Source organism: Chlamydotis macqueenii, chromosome 5 (genome assembly GCF_036417535.1).
Source record: "Chlamydotis macqueenii isolate bChlMac1 chromosome 5, bChlMac1.mat, whole genome shotgun sequence".
In the NCBI taxonomy this organism is placed as follows: domain Eukaryota; kingdom Metazoa; phylum Chordata; class Aves; order Otidiformes; family Otididae; genus Chlamydotis; species Chlamydotis macqueenii.
The window spans coordinates 58,317,491-58,337,476 of NC_141560.1; the positions used below are offsets into that span (position 1 = coordinate 58,317,491).

General features: G+C 40.7%; 2 protein-coding genes across 2 annotated transcripts; both read right to left on the minus strand.

Annotated features, from left to right (window-relative positions):
- Positions 1–3,147: 3,147 nt before the first annotated feature.
- On the minus strand, positions 3,148–3,690 carry ASCL3 (achaete-scute family bHLH transcription factor 3). The gene has a single exon (XM_010115791.2). It carries the CDS (start codon positions 3,688–3,690, stop codon positions 3,148–3,150), a length of 543 nt encoding a protein of 180 aa, XP_010114093.2.
- Positions 3,691–8,551: 4,861 nt separating this feature from the next.
- Positions 8,552–18,243, minus strand: TMEM9B (TMEM9 domain family member B). Its single transcript, XM_086749700.1, has 5 exons — positions 18,097–18,243; positions 16,444–16,535; positions 14,536–14,644; positions 13,448–13,582; positions 8,552–9,656 (listed from the first exon to the last, which is right to left on the minus strand). The coding sequence occupies exons 1-5, from the start codon at positions 18,178–18,180 to the stop codon at positions 9,501–9,503; spliced, it is 576 nt and encodes a 191-aa protein (XP_086605826.1). The 5' UTR covers positions 18,181–18,243; the 3' UTR covers positions 8,552–9,500.
- Between the last annotated feature and the right edge of the window lie 1,743 nt (positions 18,244–19,986).

Sequence of the window (19,986 nt, forward strand, 5' to 3'; positions counted from 1 at the left end):
ATATTCAGTTGTTTCACAGCTACAAAAACTCCCCTATTATAAACCAAAACAAGATGGAATCAGTAATACTTTGCAAAGAAATGCAACTATCAATTCTACATTCAAGCACATTTTAAACTCATTCAGCGCTGTTACAGCTGAGAGCCAGGTCCCCTATTTTTGTATAAAACAGAGCATTGACAAAGGCAATTGTGAAACACTTTGAGGTTTTTTTTCTGGATAACAACAAGTACTTTGACACACCAGTGTTTCAGACTTACCAGCTATATCTGGTTGATTTGGATTCAGTCCCAATGCAGAAATCTTGCCCTTTTGCTTGTTTGATATAGGACGCCATTTGCTGCCAGTGTTTCCTAGTTGCTACGGAGATTGCCATAGTCATTAGTACCAGGATTGGACAACCTGAACTTACTGATTAAAAACCAGTGGAACATGACTACAGAGACAACTATTTGTCTGCCATGCATCCACTCAATTTTCAACTTCCCATTAATCTATATGGAATCATAGAATGGTTTGTGTTGGAAGGGACCTTTAAAGGTCATCTAGTCCAACCCCCCTGCAAGGAGCAGGGACATCTCCAACTACATCAGGTTGCTCAGAGCCCTGTTCAACCTGGCCTTGAACGTTTCCAGGGATGGGACATCCACCACCCCTCTCTGGGCAACCTGTTCCAGTGTTCCACCACCCTCATTGTAAAAAATTTTTTCTTGATGTTTGATCTGAATCTACCTTTTCTAGTCTAAAACCATTACACCTTGTCCTATTGCAACAGGCCCTACTGAAGAGTTTTTCCCCATCTTTCCTGTAGACCCCCCTTTAGTTATTGGAAGGCTGTTATAAGGTCTCCCTGAAGCCTTCTCTTCTCGAGGCTGAACAGCCCCAACTCTCTCAGCCTGTCCTCATAGGAGAGATGCTCCAGCCCTCTGATCAACTTTGTGGCTGTCTTATATGGCGCTGAAAGACTGCAGGGACAGAGAAGGGATTATAAAGACAGTACAGTGTCCCCTAAGCTTTCTGCCTACTATTGTAGGACAAAAAAAAAATAGCACCATACAAAGCTAGTTCAGATTTAGAAAAAAAAAGCCCACCAGCACAGGGTGTGACAAATAATTGTTTTGAAATGCAGACAGAAAGGTTGAAGCTGAGACAAACTGAGGTCAAATTGATTTACAAACTTTCCCTTTTCACAATAAGAGGGATTAATGAATTCTACCCTGTTCATGCAAAGTGGATATAAAAAATATGCCAGAATACAATACACAAATCTACCTGTTAATCTCTGCTGTAATTTCTAATCTTCGTCTGCTCCTTAAGAAATGTTAACTTTTTTTTTTCCTTTTTCCTTTGGAAGAAGAATGGGGAGGAATACTTAATTGCTTTTGGCAGGAATTTTTCAATTTACTGCTATAGAAAGAAGGTAACAGAGAGATGATTGCAATTAGGGACAAGGATATATACCACTTTGCAAGTCTGTAACCATTTTCTGTACATTGTGCTGCACCTACAGACTATCTGCTCTTATGCTGTCAGCAGAATTGTTTAATATCAATAATACAATTACTTTACATACAGCAAATGTTAACACTTTATCAGTGTCCCGGTTTCGTCAGGAACGGAGTAAATTTTCCTCTCAGTAGCCGGTGCACTTTGGATTTCGTATGCGAATAATGTTGATAAGCACACTGATGATATGAGTTCTGAATGAGACAAAGGACACTGTCTGGCTTTCCAAGCCCCACTGATGTGCAGATGCAGGAAGCTGGGAGAAAGACAGACAGAATAATTGACCCGAACTGGCCAAAAAGTGTATTCCATGCCATAAACATCATGCTTAGTGGGGGTTGGCCAAAGGTGGGTGTTTGCCTTCCTGGCATCCATCCCTCTCTCTCATTAGCTGGCATCACTTTCTCTACCTTGCTGGCTCCCTTTTGCTCCTTTGCTTGTTGCTGGGTTTCATTTCCGTGATCGCTGCTCAGGACAGGCTGTATCAGACATTGGGATATCAGGTGGTGAGAAATTGTGCATTGTTCATTTTCTGTATTTTAATATCCTTATATTCTATTATTATTGTATTTTCCTTTGCTATACTAGTAAACTGTCTTTATCTCAACCCACGAGTTTTCCTTTCTTCCCAATTCTCTCCCCCATCCCACTGGAGAGGGGGAAGCGAGCGAGAAACTATGTGGTGACTCAGGCTAAACCACAACAACCAGTTACGAGGTAAACTTACTTCACCATCTTCACATAAATCTATTCTATAGCACTTTGCTGAAACCATCAATAGTACAAATGAACAGACTGGGAGGGTGGGGAAGGTCAATCTAGATCTCAATTATTATCAGTGAAGTCCTGAAAAATTTCTGTTGTAGGATTTTCTTCCAACCCCACCAAGGCCAAGACCTTGCCAAACTTCTTTATACTGTGTATTACATGAGCAGTCCTAGTACTTTGTAAGGGCACTAATAGCTGAAGAAGAATTAAATTTTCAGTAGACATTAGGATAAATCAACAGTTTTTAATGGGATTAAAATATTCATTAGTAAGAAAAGGATGGAACAGCACTTGGAAGATATTATGCTCTTCCTGTGTTCAGTAACTGTGTTTCAGAGAGCTGCTACCCTCCTCTTTTTATTTTCCCCCTTTTAAACTAAGTTATCCTTTCTGTTAGCATCTAACAACATTCTTGAGAACCTTTAAAAAGGCCTTTTAAAAGAAACACTGGCAAAAAGACCAAAAATCTTTTAGGAAAGTGCATGTGAGAGTAAACCAATAACATTACGGAAAATGAGAGGAATTTCAGTCCCATCAGTGGAAAGATTTTATTTCAAAGCATGCAGGTTATGATGATACATACAGGTACTTCACATGTGTAGGTATTACATTTTTTGGTTTGGTGACAACTTTAGAAGTGTTTTCCAATTTCCATGAATTAACTAACTTAGGCCATTCAGATGAGATTTCTCCAGTTGCTGTTTTCATATCTAAGTGTAGTTACTATCTGCAAAATTAAAACTCTTTTCTGTGGGCTGGTACTGACACATGCTATGATCTGCTCCTAAGATGTGCCAGGAATGTGCACATCATTAATAATATGGTGGCTACCAGGTTCCCAGACAGGATACTTTTTGCTTGGTTTGGAACAGTTTAGATAGTCTTCAGAAACTGTTCTTGTTTGCTAATTGCTTTAAGTGCTTGACTTGGCTCCTTGACATTTTTTTCAGCCATCACAGTACCACTGTAAAGGATAGACTGTAGGTAGCTAATGTATTTTACTGCAGCACGAAGTGTCTCTACTTTGCTGAGCCGTTTCTCCAAGTATTCCTTTGGTAGGTGATGCCTCAGTTTAGCATAACCTTCATTGACACATTTAACCCTCTGTCTTTCTCTCTCATTCCTCTTTCTGATGAAAGCTGGCCCATAGGAGTACTCACTTCTGAGGTAATGGGAACAGGGCATTTGGTAGGGAAAGGTGCAGGGCTCACTGTAGAAGTTCTCTGTGATGAGATGCTCAGACATGAAAGGAAGGAATGACAAATCTTCAGAGCAAGTGACCTGGTTTGGTGTTTCTGGGTACACGTGAAATGTGACCACTGGGTTGGCACAGAAAGGCATAGCCAGCTGTATGCGCTGAGTCTCAGTACAGATGGGTAACTTGTCTGTGAGGTTATGGTAGGTTTTGCTATCCATCAGGTTCTGCATTTAACGTGGAAATGCATAATTAGTTTAATTAGTTTAAAACAATTCATACTGAACAGTCGAAAAAAAAAACTCACCTGGCCTTGCCAACACTTGGCATTACTGGCATTTTCCAGAATAGACTTTTCCAGAAGATTGTTACATGGAGTAGACAATGTCTCATTTGAAAATACAAAAAAGTGCAAGTCAGCCACACTGATTAAAAGAATTCACAACAGACTTTAAGAAAATAAAGTTACTAACGCTTCCTAAAGGAAACAGCAAACAGTCTCCTTTCACCTCAGCTTTATAAATTAAGAGAATCTACCTTTATGTACTCCACATAGGTATAGCTTGCTCCAAATCCACCAAAACTTAGATTTCTCCAAGCAATAAACAAAGGCTGACATCTGAGGCATTCTTTCCACCCCCTTCTCCTCCCTAAAAAAAAATTAAATTTACAATTCCAGTAACAGACTCCCTATCCATACCAAAAAGCCTTCAAAGACAAATTATTTTTTCTCTCTATTCATTTGATGTCTCATTCACTATACTACCTTAACTAGGTGGAAAATTTGTGCAGGGAATAGGTCCCAATCTTAATTTTATGTCTGTCAGGTATTAAATCCATTCTACGTAAAAAGTTTTAGAAGATGAATTTCTGCTAAATGTAACATCTCCTTGGGTCCTCACACTCCTTCTGCCCTCACCTGCACATTAAATACAGATATGAAATACTAAATACAATCCTATTGATAGAGGATTATGAAATAATAAATTTATTAAAGGAAAAAATGCATGTTCTGATAATATTGTTCCAAGTAGAAACTATTTTACCAAGAAAAGACTGCATACAGTCATCAAGGTACTGCTAGAAACCGTTATTTCAGACTAGCCTACTAAAACCACATACTAAAATACACATGCTTCAGAGCAGCATTACAGCAGGTGTAACTACTCAAATCACCCTTATATATTTATTAGAAAGATAACATTACAGGGCCTTCCCAATATCATTATTCAAACAGCTAAATATCAGCATAACTGCAATGATTGTTACCTAATAGCTACTTAACTAGTTATTTAAAATTTATTTTTAATTTTTAAATTACTGTGATCCATCCTCACAGATTGCAAGCAATACTTGCCTACACAGAATCTCTCCATCTCTTTCTCATCATCTACTTCCACATCTACACATTGCTGTCTAAAATACTTAGGTTACATTGCACCCTCTAAAATAGGAAACACACCTGAACATTAAACTAGGTTACTAGAAACACATAGATTCCATACTCACAAAAACCTTGCAAAGTTTGAAACGTCCCAACCACAGTTCCATAGCATAAATGGGATCCCCTTAATCCTTCACAAGGATATGGGGATATTTTAATGTTTTTTAATGACTTCATACCTGCTACACTTAATACAGAGATAATTTTTACTCAGTATGGACCTATCCTTAGAAGATATTCTATCAAAATGCCTCTGTATTTAGTGTAGTCTCTTTCTAACGCACATAGATCTCCTAACAGAAATCCTATGAGTTAAGAATTCATTTATAGCAGGCTGTTAGACAAGGGAGAAAGTCACATGCACCTTAAACAGATACTTCTGTAGGTAGGCTGAAAGCATGAACACACATCCATTTTACATTAATATACATGTAGAAAATCAGAGGTGAATACATACACTTGTTATAAAATGAAAACAGTAGACAGTCATTTTTCCCTCATCTACTTACATAGGCTGGGTTACTGTCTAACATCTTTCTGCTGCTAACAACTTAAAAACATTGCCTGAGGAAAATCGTCAGTTATATAGCAAAAAACCTCTATAGCAAAACATCACAATAGAGCAAGAAACCAAAACCAACACCATCTCTCAAGAAGAGATACTTACAGTGTTTGTTGCTTAGTACTGACACTTCTGCTGCATAATAGCATTACATAAAACAGTTGTCTGTTGCCTTAATACCTTAACGAAGTGCAAAATACAAGCATGGAGATAGTCTTCCTTTTAGATTAGAGACTTACCAATCTTCAGATGAAAGTAAAATCCAAGGAAACAAGTTGTGCTATTTTACAGCTGATGAATAATACGTGAAAATATCTGAATGATATTAAAAAAGATAAGTTAATGTTCCATTTTTCTTACACCTTATTTAATAAGAGATCATATTAAACATGATTCATGAAAAAGCTACAGAAGCGCTGTTACTGAATAGCTGGTAGAAGTGATTTACAAAATACATTGATATTCAGTAAAGATCTGTTGCTATATACAGCAATACGCAAGTCTCTTACCTGAATTATGTAGCTTGCTCTGCCGAGTCAATGACTGCAGCAATTTATAGTCAATTGACAACATGCAAAGTAGCTTACAGTTAGATCTGCTCATTTCTGGTTTGCCTTTTGCACTCACGCCACAGCTATGATGGCAGCAAAACTTGGCATTAAGGGCTAGAAATTTTAAAACTGTATTGAACACAATCAGATTAACTGAAAAAGTAATCAGGAATGTACTTTGTTTACTTCCTGTACATATTTTGTTACAGTTTACTAAAGCAGTATTTTCATTTATTGGCATTTTGCACTTTAATGTCTAAATATAACAATCAGCAGAATTTAGTAAAAATATTTACCATCAAGGCATAAGCAAAGTAGTTTTCATAGCTTCACTTTAAACACAGAATTTATTTAGAAGAAACTTGCGATGGATTTGTCTCCAGATTAGAGGTGATGACTAACATGTGTCCTCTAACTATGTGTAGTAATGTGTAACATGAGTTAGCTTTACATCCTCAAATTTAATCGTCATCATACCTGTAATTTTGGGAAATTCCCATAGTGTTGAGAAGTATAACACCATATAAGTCTCCAATAAAGCTTTTATGGAGGTAGACAAGACAAGATTTGAAAACAGTGAGCAATCAAAAGCAAGACAAATATTTTAAAGTTTCACTTAAACTTAGAAACACACTATGGAGCAATCAGTCTGTATAATTAAATATATATAAGTATATAGATGCTACATACATAGTATCTAGCTGACCAAATGTACAGGCGCAAGGAAATAGGACACCTGACTTCAGAACTCCCACATTTTACAGGATTACCTTGGCACTTCAGACTATATCACTATTTGGCTCTTCTAACGATCAAAGTAAAGCCACACAAAAAATCCAGAACTAAACCAGTTTAGTTTAAAATTTTCAGAAGACACTATAACATTAGAAACACTTGATCTACTACCAAGAGAGCTACATACACTCCATCTTGACTTATTGGGACTCTCAGCCATCAAAGAAAGCATTCTATTTCTGCTGCCTTTGTGTGGGCCGACAAGAATGCTGTATTCTGCATCCTCCTTCTCATGCCAGCTTGAGGCCTCATGAGAAAGGGAGCCAAGAGGTAGAACATGTACTAGAACTGGTAGACAGGCATATATTCAACAAACAAGTTACATTATTTTTCTTCAGCAGACCCTAAGTACATCACTCTCATAGAATCATAGAATGGTTAGGGTTGGAAGGAACCTTCAAAGGTCTTCTAGTCCTACCCCCCTGCAAGGAGCAGGGACATCCCCAACTAGATCAGGTTGCTCAGAGCCTCATCCAGCCTGGCCTTGAACGTTTCCAGGGATGGGGCATCCACCACCTCTCTGGACAACCTGTTCCAGTGTTCTACAACCCTCATTGTAAAAAAAATTTTCCTAATATCTAATCTAAATCTACCTCCTTCTATTTTAAAACCATTAGCCCCTGTTCTGTAACAACAGGTCCTACTGAACAGTCTCTCCCCTTCTTTCCTGTAGGCCCCCTGGAGGTACTGGAAGACCGCTATCAGGTCTCCCCGGAGCCTCCTCTTCTCCAGGATGAACAGCCCCAACTCTCTCAGCCTGTCCTCATAGGAAAGGTGCTCCAGCCCTCTTATCATCTTTGTGGCCCTCCTCTGGACCTTCTCCAACTGGTCCATGTCCTTCTTGTGTTGGGGGCTCCAGAACTGGACACAGTACTCCAGGTAAGGTCTCACCAGGGCAGAGCAGAGGGTGAGAATCACCTCCCTCAACCTGCTGGCCACTCTTCTCTTGATGCAGCCCGCCTTCTGGGCCGCAAGGGCGCATTGCCAGCCCATGTTGAGCTTCTCGTCCACCAGCACTCCCCACTGTCATAACTGATTATTGACTTGTCAGAGTGGGATGTTGAACACAGTAACCAAACTCAAGTCTGCATTATTTTTTTTTGTGTCCTGTCAATCCACCTTGTGGTTTTTTGTTTGTGTTTTATTTGTTTTAACTAATTTAAAGAAGAATCCTGTGCCTCCACCAATTAGCCACCCATTTTAATTCCCTCCAGATTAACTCAGTTCTTGGAAGACTACAAGACTGACAAGAGAATGAAGCTCTGTGTCTGCAAAATAGATGCAGTCAGTGCAAATGCTTTTATGGGGCAACTATGTTTCCCAGTCCTGATGTGGCAGAGCTATGTGTACAGGTACAGTTTATTTCCCATGCTACCTGTCCCCTAGGCTGTGGTCCAAGCAAACCAAAACTGCACCAGGCAACATATAGTACCGTTTCATGTATCATTTCCTTCCACATCGGAACTGAAAACTGTTTAAGACAATAATGTAACTACATACTCATAGCTAGATTTTATTCAGGGATTAAAAACTTTTTTCAATTAGCAATCTGGTGAACCTTTCTTTCATTTATCGAAGTACTGAACAAGTGCATATTCCTACTCTGAAGCATTTTTAGAGAAGTGCTTTTATAGATGGAATTTACATGCAGACTTATGAGAGGGAAAAACAATGACATACAGATAATACACATCCATTTTTCAAAAATCAGTTTTATTTTTAATTGTTACATTCCAAAGGGGATATATGAGAGTTAGTCATCTAGCAACTGTATGCCTCTTAAGAGAGTATAGAATTACAGATTAAAAAAAAATACACCTAACTCCCAAGATGAGAGGTGCTAGAGAAAGTATGTCTTACTCTATCAATCTAGACAAATGTAGAAAGATTTTTATAATAAATATTTCATCATATACTAACTCCTGAGACTTTACCCATGGAAGAAAAGATATCATACAGATAAGATATATTAAACTATTAAAGCAAAACAGAACAAAATGCCAACACTGTCTTGATATGCACTGCATTTGAATTTATCTACATCACAGTACTTTAAGTATGCAGCTCAAAGAGTCAATGTCCATTTAAGTTTTGCCTTAAATCTGCAAACATCATTTGACCTACAAGCATCTTGAAAGTACGAGTGCAAGAAACCAAATGATGAATACAGCCAATAAAGTTTTTGTTTTCTGACATTAAAACTACACTGCAAGACTTAAATTTCCAGTAACCTAGCATTTGTCAGCAAAAAACCCAAGTATATTTACAAAAGGTCTTTACATAAAGTGGTTAGAGAGTTTTAAGTAATTACTGTGTTCCCAGCTACTTTTTAACCACATAAACAGCAGGGAGAAATGTATCGTTAAAAACCACCATAAAGTCACAACCATAAATACGATACCACAGTGCCAACCCAAGATAACTTAGGGTTTGGTTTCAGTTTTGTTAGTAAAACCCATTCGAAAATATAAATATTTTAGCTTTTGGTTAACTTATCTTTTTAAATTGCTTCCACTTCATTACACTTCTTCAGAGTACAAATGCTTTATTCTTTCTATTTTTAAATCAATAATGAACCACTCAAGAAAATACTTCCAAATTGGCAGGACCAGGAAGACATAAGTCAGCTCTTTCAATTAGTCCACTTCACACCCCTGGCTTTATTTTACCGAGACACAATTAACTCAGCACAACATGACGGTCAAAGACAGATTTGCGTTGCTCTTGGACCTGTAACTTCCAACGCTGCTGGGCATACTCCACTTTGTTCAATACATTGGCGCGGCTCCGAGAACGAGCCAGCACATCGTGCGCATTTGCAAAAGGCTGGTGATCCTGGAATGGCAAAAATAATTAGTTAGACCTCAATAATTCCACTGAGCAATTACATTAGTCTTTTTTTGCTGTTACATTCCAAAGGATGTGGGGATTTTTTTTTGTTTTGGTTTTTAAGGTAAACAAGCTGTTTCAACAAGCTGGTCAGTAATAACAACCAAACAAGTTTTTGAACAGTTAGAACTGTACTTCAACTTCTTATTCAAAGTAACTTCCACAGGCTTCCCAAACAGACCAAACTTCATTGTACTGTCATACAATTATCTGCTACCTAGAGACATGAAAGTGAGCTGCAAGATCAGAACCACAGTCTTGCATCCATTAGCAGCTGGTGGTACAGAGGCCTAGAACAGACCCAGGCACTAGGAGCCTCCTGTTGTTGTCATGAAAGCACTTGTCGTGGTTTTGTTAGTGAGGGGGAGCCTAAGGTGGTAGCTTCTGTAGGAAACTGCCAGAAGTCGCTCCCCTTTGTTCAGTGGATTCGGCCAGGCCTAGGGCGAACCAGCTGCTGGCCAACGCCGAGCTGACTGGTAGCAGAATGTTCCGTGATAACGCCTCTGCGATAACGTATTTAAGAAGGGGAAAACAGAAAAAAAAGAGAGGGAAGAGAAGATGTGAAGAAGCTGAGTAGGGGCAGAGGCGCAGAGGGGGAGGCGCAGGCCTCATGGGCCTTGCAGGCCTCACCCACTGGCCTCTTGCCAGGCAGCCGACTGGGCCCGACTTGGTCCAGCCTGGCTGCAAGAAGTGGAGAGGAGATGAGAACTGAATAAGATGTAAAAAAAGATCCTGAGAGACATCTACCAGCCTGTTGTGAGGAACGGCTGCAGACGCCAAGGTCAGTGAAGAAGGAGGGGGAGGAGTAATGCGGCTCCTGGCCAAGATTCCCCTGCAGCCTGTGGTGACGACCATGGTGGAGCAGGTTGTCTCCCTGCAGCCCATGGAGGTCCACGGAGAAGCAGAGATCCACTTGGAGCCCGTGAAGGATCCCGTACCGGGGGAGGTGGATGCCTGAAGGCAGCTGTGGCCTGTGGAGGGCCTGCTGGGACAGCTGTTCTAGAGGGACTGCACCCGTGGAAGAGATGACCCACGCTGGAGCAGTTCCACGAAGGACTGTGGCCCGTGGGAGGGACCCCACGATGGAGCAGGGGAGGAATGTGAGGAGTTCTTCCCCCGACCACGAAGCAGCAGCGTAAAACAACGTATGATGAACTGACTGCAACCCTCATTCCCTCTTCCCCGCTGTGCCGCTCGGGGTGGGGGAAGGTAGTAGAGAGAATGTTAAGCTTGGGAAGAGGGAGGGGTGGATGGAGGTTATCTTGTTCTCTGTCTCATTATCCTGCTGTTTGTAGTAATAAATGAATAGTTTTCCCCAAGTCGAGTCTGTTTTGCCCGTGACGGTAACTTTAAGGATTTCTCCCTGTCCTTATCTCAAACCTCAAGCCGTTTTTCTTATATTTTCTCTCCCTGTTCTCTCGGAGAGTGGGGGGAGTAAGAGAGAGACTGCGTAGTCTGATCCTGATCGGGGCTGAGCTACGACAGCACTTCATTTTAAAACTAAATTAAAGAGTCAATTCTCTGCCAGCTCTTGGCCATTTACAGTCAGGCAGTTCAGGATGTTCACAGACAGCTTCTATGTAAAACCAACACACGTTGATGTTTATCAAACTAAACCTATTGTACTGAGCTGTTTAAAAGCACAGTGTCAACACAGCTGTTCAAGTGACAGAGCTCAACAATAACTAAGTGCTTGTTTAATGTTTACTCTGTTTTCTAACAGTACCTGCAAAACTCTATTTTCTTCTAGCAAATATAACCAAGTTATAAACAGTAAGAGTTGGAACTGAACTTCTTATGTGGGTATCAAACTGTTTTGGACAAAATCATGTTCCTTAAGCTATGTCAGAAAGCACCACATATACAACGCATAATGAAAACCAACATAATTATGTCCTGTATTAAATAACTGTCTCTTTTGTATGTCTACACTTCATATTCCTTTCTTTTTTCCCAGAACACTTTTGAAGACATTTACATTAATGGATACTTTAATTGTGACATGACTGTCTAGAGCAGCTAAATGATAATTCTTAGCAGTACAGAGATTATCATTAATGATATTCATTGAAGCAATGCCTACAGGTCCTAAAGCCACACATTAGCCTCACGGGTCTAAGAAATATGCTCATAGAGAACAAGAGACAATTCCTGACCCAAAGAGCTATAATCTCACCACAAAAAAATATGCAGTTGTATATACCTAGAATGAGCAGTTAACAGGTGACATATCACTTAATTCACAGGGAAACAAAATCACAATAGCCAACACATTTCCACCATGAAACAGATGGTAGAAGGGAGAGCGCAGGACAAGCTAGTACTGGCTTTCCTGATAAACAACTATCTCAGCTCAAAGGCTACCTACTGTCAGTTTCTATTTAGACAACAAGGAGAAAAAAAGAATTTAAGAGGAATGAGGTCTATGGAAATACTGTGTGCATTGATTTTTTTTCTGAATTTCAAGCCAGTATGTTTGCTCTTTCTTATTGCCGATTGATGGCAGTGGCAACTCATGAATGTAAGCCACTTACAAAGTGTGACAAGGATCAATACCTCAAGAACTTGCAAGAACGAAGGCTAAGATGGGGATAAGTCATGAGGGACCCTAAAGTATTTCACATTCACTGTCACAGAAGGAGGATAAACAGGAAAGGAGCAACATGAGCTAAGTATGAACCTGGAGTGCTTTTTGTTCCAAGCACTACTGCAGACATAAGCATTAGTGACTCCATAAGCACAGGTAATGGTCACAGTAACAGTTACAGTAAAACTTGAAATTGGTTACAATGGATCCAGGTTTTAAAGTAAATTCATTCTGCAGTCAACCTGAGCTCTGCCACAGGACTTATGTAGCTTCTTCCACCTACAAAGTAAAGATTCTAACCTAGATTTGCAGGTATTAATTTAACTTATCTAAGGTATAAAATGATTTGGCTGAGCTGTAGCATACAACACAATACCTTATCTACACTGATCAGGTACTGAAGTCTCACTCCTTCCAATACAAGGTTTCATAAGCTCTTACATTCCCTTCTTGTAATGGTACTGAAGACAATTTTCTTCCGTTTTTATTAGTCAAAAACACTGTGTTGGAGACTGGGAAGGCCAGTCATGACAGGAAACCGAGTCACTAATGGACTACTCCTCTTTTCCTCACAAAAAAAAAAAAAAAAAAAAAAAAAAAAAAGAAAAAGGCTATTCTGATCTGTTGGAATATACTGATTCCAACATATTCTGATTTCTAGCTGTAATACTAAGAAATTATTTCAGCATCAATCACTATTTTACTTCATTATAACAACCTCTTCTTAAATTTTCATCATCAACAAATTCAAACTAGAGCAACTCCTCTACTTTCTTTTTGTAGAGAGAAGTCTAAGCAGTAAACAGTTTGCATAAATGTGATCACTAGCAAGACCATATGGATCATCCTATATATGCTTTACCTCCATTCCTACTTTGTTTCTTCTTTGAGAAAATAATCTGTGTCTAGAGCTGGAATAACTGAATCAGTCCTCATCTTACTACTTTCTAGCCCAGTGAAAAATGAAAGAGTGGCTCCACAGAAGTTAATACACAACTTTCTTTTCCTGTCCCTTCAGGAAAAGCATTTACACTGCCTGGCAAAAAAAAAAAAAAAAAAGAAAAAACCGCTCATCCCAAAGAGTTATTTCACAATTAAGCATCCCAATCTTTATGTTAACCCAAGTACACAAGTACTCTAGCAAACTCACCCCAATGTCTTCATCACTTTGTATGAGCTGTGAATGTCCAAAGAGACGTCTCTTCAGTATAGGTTCCACCAGTGTGAGATACACCATGTACAGAAGAAGTAGGCCCAAAATAGACAGGTATATGATGATTGTAACCTACAAAATGCAAGCACAGTTTATGCCAGAATTATGACATTCACCCCACAATATCTCAGCAGGCAACAAGGACCAAAAGAAGAGTACATGCAAGGTTTGTGATGAGTCTGTCAATCTTTGGTAGTGCCACCAGATGAGTTAAAACACCAAACTACGATCTGGCATTAAAAGGGTTTGGGGCAGACAGATGTTAGCTTCAAACAGTTTCTCTTAGCAAGGTCTTGCTAAAAATCCTATGCTATCCCTGTTAAAACAACTTGATGTTACAAATCTCACCTCAACCAAGACAACTGTTCAGTTTGGCCATTAAACTACGGTGACAAATTTGGGGATTCCCTGCATAGTCTCCATTCTGTAGCATAGATAGGCATTTAAACAGTCACTAAGAAAAACGGGAAGGCAAAAAGAAATACAGAACATCTAAAAGATCAAAAAAAGGAGTCTGTGCTATAAAAGAAGAAAAGATCCACTGCACAATCTATTCACCCCAACCTAGGGCTCAGTGGCTCCAATAGGATAAGAATGGGAGGAATACAGAAATAATCTGTCAGAGGAAACGTGGAGAGTTTTGCTTTTTAGCTTGCCAACGTACAAAGGCAATTTATAGTAAGCAAGTAAGATAGTTGAATAATGAGAGGCACTCTAAAATAATAACAACTAAGTCCAAAGCTTGACAAAATGCCCTAGAACACTCAGAATTTCAGCAAGGTGTAAACCTTAATCTCAACAGTGGAGATCTTCAATACAGGATCTCAAGCCCACTCCTTCAGCTATAGCTTGATGCTACTGTTAAAACTCAACAGAAATTGTGAGCAAGTATCACGAAAAAAGTTAAATCTTAGGCAGCTGTAGAAAAGTTTTCCCTTTAAAAAAATATTTCTGTAAAAGATAATAGACATATTTAGTAATCAGTTGAAGTATTTAATATATGCCAACAGAATTACATTATTTACCTTAATTGTGACAGAGCTTCTCTCTTCATATTTGCATTCACAACGTAAACAGTATGCTTCTACATCAGGTCCAGGGACAGGCATAGGCTCAACCACATGAAGACAATCACTGAAGAAAAACAGAAGCTACTCAGTCGGTTTTGAGCTGGTTCCAGCCTCCCTGTTCCACTGTGCATGCAGATCCCAGCTGCAGAAGCTGAGAAGCTACCTTTGCTTAAGTTCAGCTGCTCTAAATTATAGGTATCCAAGATTAGAAAAAGAAAAAAAAATATCACTACTCCACAATTATTTTACTTAAACAATGAATTCAGTTACTGACAAGCTGCTAAACAAGTTTTAAGACCTTTCTAACTCAAGATGCTGTTTTCATTTTTCAGTGAAAGTGTTAAAGTTGTTAGCATAACAAGTCCAAGGATTTGAATCCCAGCATCATTTGACACTGACATCACAGATGAAAGTACATTCCAGCTATATTCATCATACTCAAATGGGACTTATTCTATTCTTCCACTGTTTGAAGGGAGATTAACCTTGCTTTTGTGTTCACAAACAGTAGTTCTTTTTTCTTGTCATCACAAGTAACAGGTATTGAAGAAAAAAGCAGTCAAATGAGTTGTTTCTCTAAGCAACAATATAGTGAATAAATAGCATTCAGTTTTCAGCACTGGACCCAGACGCAAAAGTATAATTTGACTTAAAAGTTTATAAAATTTAAGTCAGTCCCATGCCAAAAAGCGCAGTTGACAATCCTACAGGCACTCTATATCACAGCACTAAAATCTAGTTGCCATGAGACAACTGCTTCAATCAATAAATTACATAATTTTGGTCTTTTTGCTAACTCAGGTTGCTTGTTCAGAGTTCACATCAATATGCTGCACATTTATAGTAGAAAGCCTGTATGTAGCTTAAGTGCAGTAATAAGTCTGTTACTGTGACTACATCAAATATTAATAGCAGCATTTTTTTTCTCCAGTTCAGTGTTTCAAGTTGCTAAGAAGTGTAAAATCTATCAGAACCTTAGAATTTTGATTATGTGTTTCGTGGACTGTGATTCCATAGCAATTTTTGAGGAAAATGTAGAAAAGGCTGATCCTTTTCTAAAGGATTTTCCCACTCAGCCAACTCTACATTACCACCTTCTCCTTTGCGCCCACAGTAACAGCACCAAGGAAGCAGTTCTTCCAAAACAAGCTAGGCTAGTCAGAAGAACAGCTTCTGCACAGATAGACTCAAAGAAAACATGAACGGACTCAAAGATACACAACGGAGCTATGCCAATGTAACAAATCACTGTCCTCCTCCTTTCTTCCCCAGCCTCTCAACCCTGGCCATGGACATTAGTCCTCAGCTTGGACATATGCCATAGCTGGCCTAAACAATAGAACACATTTCTGAAGCACAGAGACGCAAGACCTCACTCTCTGAAAAACTGCATTGTCAGATGGCCCAAGCCCTGCCACATAACTGCACTCTCTGGCTGAAATTCTAAGGAACATAAGTCTCCAGAAACAACAGTCTCTAAATGATAGGATGGGTTTCAAGAGTGGAGAAAGAGGAGACAATAATCCCGAACCCTAGTTCCATGGCCATGGTCCCTCACCTTTACACTGTTTCAAATCACTGAATTCAAATTAGAACACCCTCTTCCCTTCTTCTACTACCAAGTCTAAATAAGCAGCTAAACATGCAAGAAAATCAAAACAGAAGGTAGGGCAAAAACTATGGATTTCAAGTCGTGTCCCTTGATAGAGCTGAATCTTGGAGTACTTTTAAAATAAAAGTTCCAGTAACTTACAAAAGAGATTTAATTTGTCCTGGCATCAGCATAGGAGACTCACATGTAATCACTATAGAATAAGTCTTTAACCAGGAATACTCATTTTTTTTAATGCCATACACACTCACCAGTCTTTCTGGGAAACATTTTTGTTGTAAATATTGCCTGAATGGTCTTTGTAAGGAGGGCAGATGCATTTACATCGGACATCCTCAGAATTCTGTAAAGTAAACAACATGCTTAGAACAAATTATCATGAATAACTATAAGGGGATACAGAAAACACTCGTCACATAATATATGAAATATTTAACACAAACTACTTGCAAGTATCTTTGAATAGTCTTACTCAGGATTTCCTTCAAGTTTAAGAACAGTCCTTCAAAATTACTAAGCAAGCAGAGCAATTTTTCAAGTAACACTATTATTTTAAATATCAAACACATTTGTCACAAGAAAAATCTGCAGTTTAAGCTCAGTTATTTTTTAAAAAAAAACATACATTCAGAAGTTACTGATGCTGGTATACTCAACTATTCAACATATGAGGACAGCTGTATAACAGACACAGTGACAAGCTTAAAACAAATGACAAAATATTAACCCCAAATGTGGGTTGGCAAAGAAACCTCTGTGGATAATTCTGACTTCCCTGGCCACAAGAGAATCAACTCTGTAAGGAAAACTACTAGAAAGACTAGTACAACCAATGGTCTTAAACAGCAGCAGCATATTGTGAGGTACAGAAAAACATACAAAACTGGAATTCAAAACGAAGGCAAAGTAAATGTTACAGAAATGTGTAAAAGCAACTTTTAAAGAAACAAATTAACACTTGCACAAGCAACAGTAGGTATTGCAGAAATAAGTGAGGAGAATTAACTGTTATGGATAGTGAGAAAGAAATATCACCCAAAACTAACGTTTAGATCACTGCTGAGAGAAACATAATTTCAGAAAAAGATCACTTTGTGTAGTATATTAAAATAGGATAACTCATTCTTTTCCCAGATTGCTCAAGAACAGAAGACTATGACAGAGAACAGACATGGGTCAGCAAGGGCTTATAGATGAAGGCCTTCTCAAACCCCAATCAGAGCGAGTTACTTCAGCAAATAATAAGAGACAGAGGATAGATGTGGCTTATCTAAAGTTCAAGGCAATTTCTAATAGTGTTACAAAAGAATGTCTTAAGAAGTGCTGGTAATAAACTTTTACACCGATCAATCAAGTCTAAGTAAGGCAGCAGGCGCCGGCAGAGCCACGGCAGCACCCGTGAGAAAAGCTCACTCAGAAGCTGGAGTACCGCACTGAAAATGAGGCGAGACGCTGGGCAGATTCCCGACCCCAGCCCAGGTGCATGACCGAGATGGCTGCATCTACAGCACAGCCCCGTCAGTGAATACGCGACCGTCACTTGTAGCTTTGCGCAACGGCGGCCCCGGGCACAACGTCAAAACTACAAACTGAAGTTTGCCGCAGAAACAGGGGGCTGGCAGACACTGGCGGCGCCAGGCACACGGGCCCTGCTCCTCCCGGCTGCCCCACGGGAACCGCCGCGCCGGGCCCGCTTCTGGAGCCCGCCGGGCGGCAGTGATGCAGGGCAGCACCTGCCCGAAACCAACGCCTCCGGCCTCCACCTAAAGCACGTCGCGGTGGGGACAGGGCGGATGGAAAGACCAGGTCGGCACTGAGCAACCAGCAGGGCGGAGAAGCGGAAGGCCCCGGTAACCGGAAAGTGGGGAGTACCACCGTGATCTGTTCCCCAGCGCCCCGCTCACCTTGGCCTCAGCGCGCAGCCCCGCCAGAGCGGCCAGCGCCAGCAGCAAGCAGAGGTGCGCCCAGCCCCCGCAGAAGGCCGCCATGTCAGGCCCTGACCACTTATCACCGCCACGCCGCCGCCAGCCCTCCACGGCCCGACGCCATCACTTCCGCTTTCCACCGGCCTCACGTGAGGCTGTGTCAGGCAGTGATGCCGGTCCTCGCCGGAACGGCGGAGCGCACCGGATGGTTCCGGGGTGAGAGGGAGCACGGGAGCCGATGCTGAGCAAGTGCTGGAATCCAGCTGGGGAAAGTGCTTGGACTCATTTCGGCTTCTCTGACACACTTTGCTGAGGAACAGCAGGCTACATGACTCAGCCCATTTATTCGCTCTCCTGTTTTTTGTACCTGTCTTCCTTATACTCTTTTTCTGTCCTAAACTGCTATGTAGCGACACTGTACGTCATAAAGTGCTGCTGTATTCCCTCTCTCTGTCCCCAGCTGCTCGTAAGTGGCTGTAATTTTGGATTGGGCAGGACTAGCTCGATTGATGGATCCCCGAGTGTTGACTAACCAGGTGGCTTTTCCTAAATGTGTATCCCAGTGTTTGAAGGTTCCAGCACCCATTGCTCTCAGTGTAGTTTTCAGCAATCCGTTGTACTGTTCAATTTTTCCGGAGGCTGGTGCATGGTAAGTGGTGTGATATACCCACTCAATGCCATGCTCTGTGGTCCAGGTGTCTATGAGGTTGTTTCGGAAATTAGTTCCATTATCTGACTCAGTTCTTTCTGGAGTGCCATGTAGCCAGAGAACTTGTTTCTCAAGGCCCAGGCTAGTGTTTTGGGCAGTGGCATGGGGCACAGGATATGTCTCTATCCACCCAGTGGTTGCTTCCACCATTATAAGCACAGAGCGCTTGCGTTGGCGGGTTTGTGGGAGTATGATGTGATCCATCTGCCAGGCCTCTCCACATTTATATTTCAGCCATCATCCTCCATACCACAGAGGCTTTAACCGGTTGGCTTGCTTGATTGCAGCACACGTTCCACATTCATGGATAACCCGTGCAATAGTGTCCATGGTCAAGTCCACCCCTCGATCATGAGCACATTGTATGTTGCATCTCTTCCTTGATGGCCTGAGGTGTCATGGGCCCACCGAAGCCAAAAAGGGTTCACCTCTGTATTGCCAAAGTCCACTTGGGAAAATTTAATCTTAGCAGCCTGATCCACCTGCTGGTTCTTTTGACGTGCTTCAGTGCCTCAACTCTTGGGTATGTGGGCATCTACACGATCTACTTTTACAATCAGGTTCTCTTGCTGAGCTGCAATATCTTGCCACAATGCTGCAGCCCAGATGGGTTTGCCTCTGCGCTGCCAGTCGCTCTGTTCCCATTGCTTTAACCACCCTCACAGAGCGTTTGCCGCCATCCATGTGTAGAGATAAAGTACAGGCCATTTTTCCCTTTCAGCAATATCTAAAGCCAGCTGGATGGCTTTCGCCTCTGCAAACTGACTTGATTCACAGTCTTTAGTGGTTTCTGCAACTTGTCGTGTAGGACTCCACACAGCATCTTTCCACTTCTGATGTTTTCCTGCAATGTGACAAGATCCATCAGTGAACAGGGCATATTGCCTCTCATTTTCTGGTAGATTATTATACGGTGGGGCGTCTTCAGCACGTGTCACCACTTTCTCTGGTGACTTTCCAAAATCTTTGCCTTCTAAGATCCTGGGTGATTGGGATTTCCTATTCGAGCCCAGTGTGTGATCAGTGCGACCCACCTACTTCATGTAGCATCTGTTGCATGATGTGTGGAGGAGACCTTCCCTTTGAACATCCAGCCCAGCACTGGCAATTGGGGTGCCAGGAGGAACTGTGATTCTGTACCAACCACTTACAAAGCAACT

Coding starts and splice junctions, on each gene's coding strand:
- ASCL3 (XM_010115791.2), bottom strand. CDS start 3,690: ATGGATAGCAAAACCTACCATAACCTCACAGACAAGTTACCCATCTGT.
- TMEM9B (XM_086749700.1), bottom strand. CDS start 18,180: ATGGCGGCCTTCTGCGGGGGCTGGGCGCACCTCTGCTTGCTGCTGGCG. Junction 13,583..14,535: donor GAAGCTCTGTCACAATTAAG/GTAAATAATGTA, acceptor TGCATTTTGTAG/GTTACAATCATCATATACCT. Junction 9,657..13,447: donor AAAGTGATGAAGACATTGGG/GTGAGTTTGCTA, acceptor TTGCCATTCCAG/GATCACCAGCCTTTTGCAAA.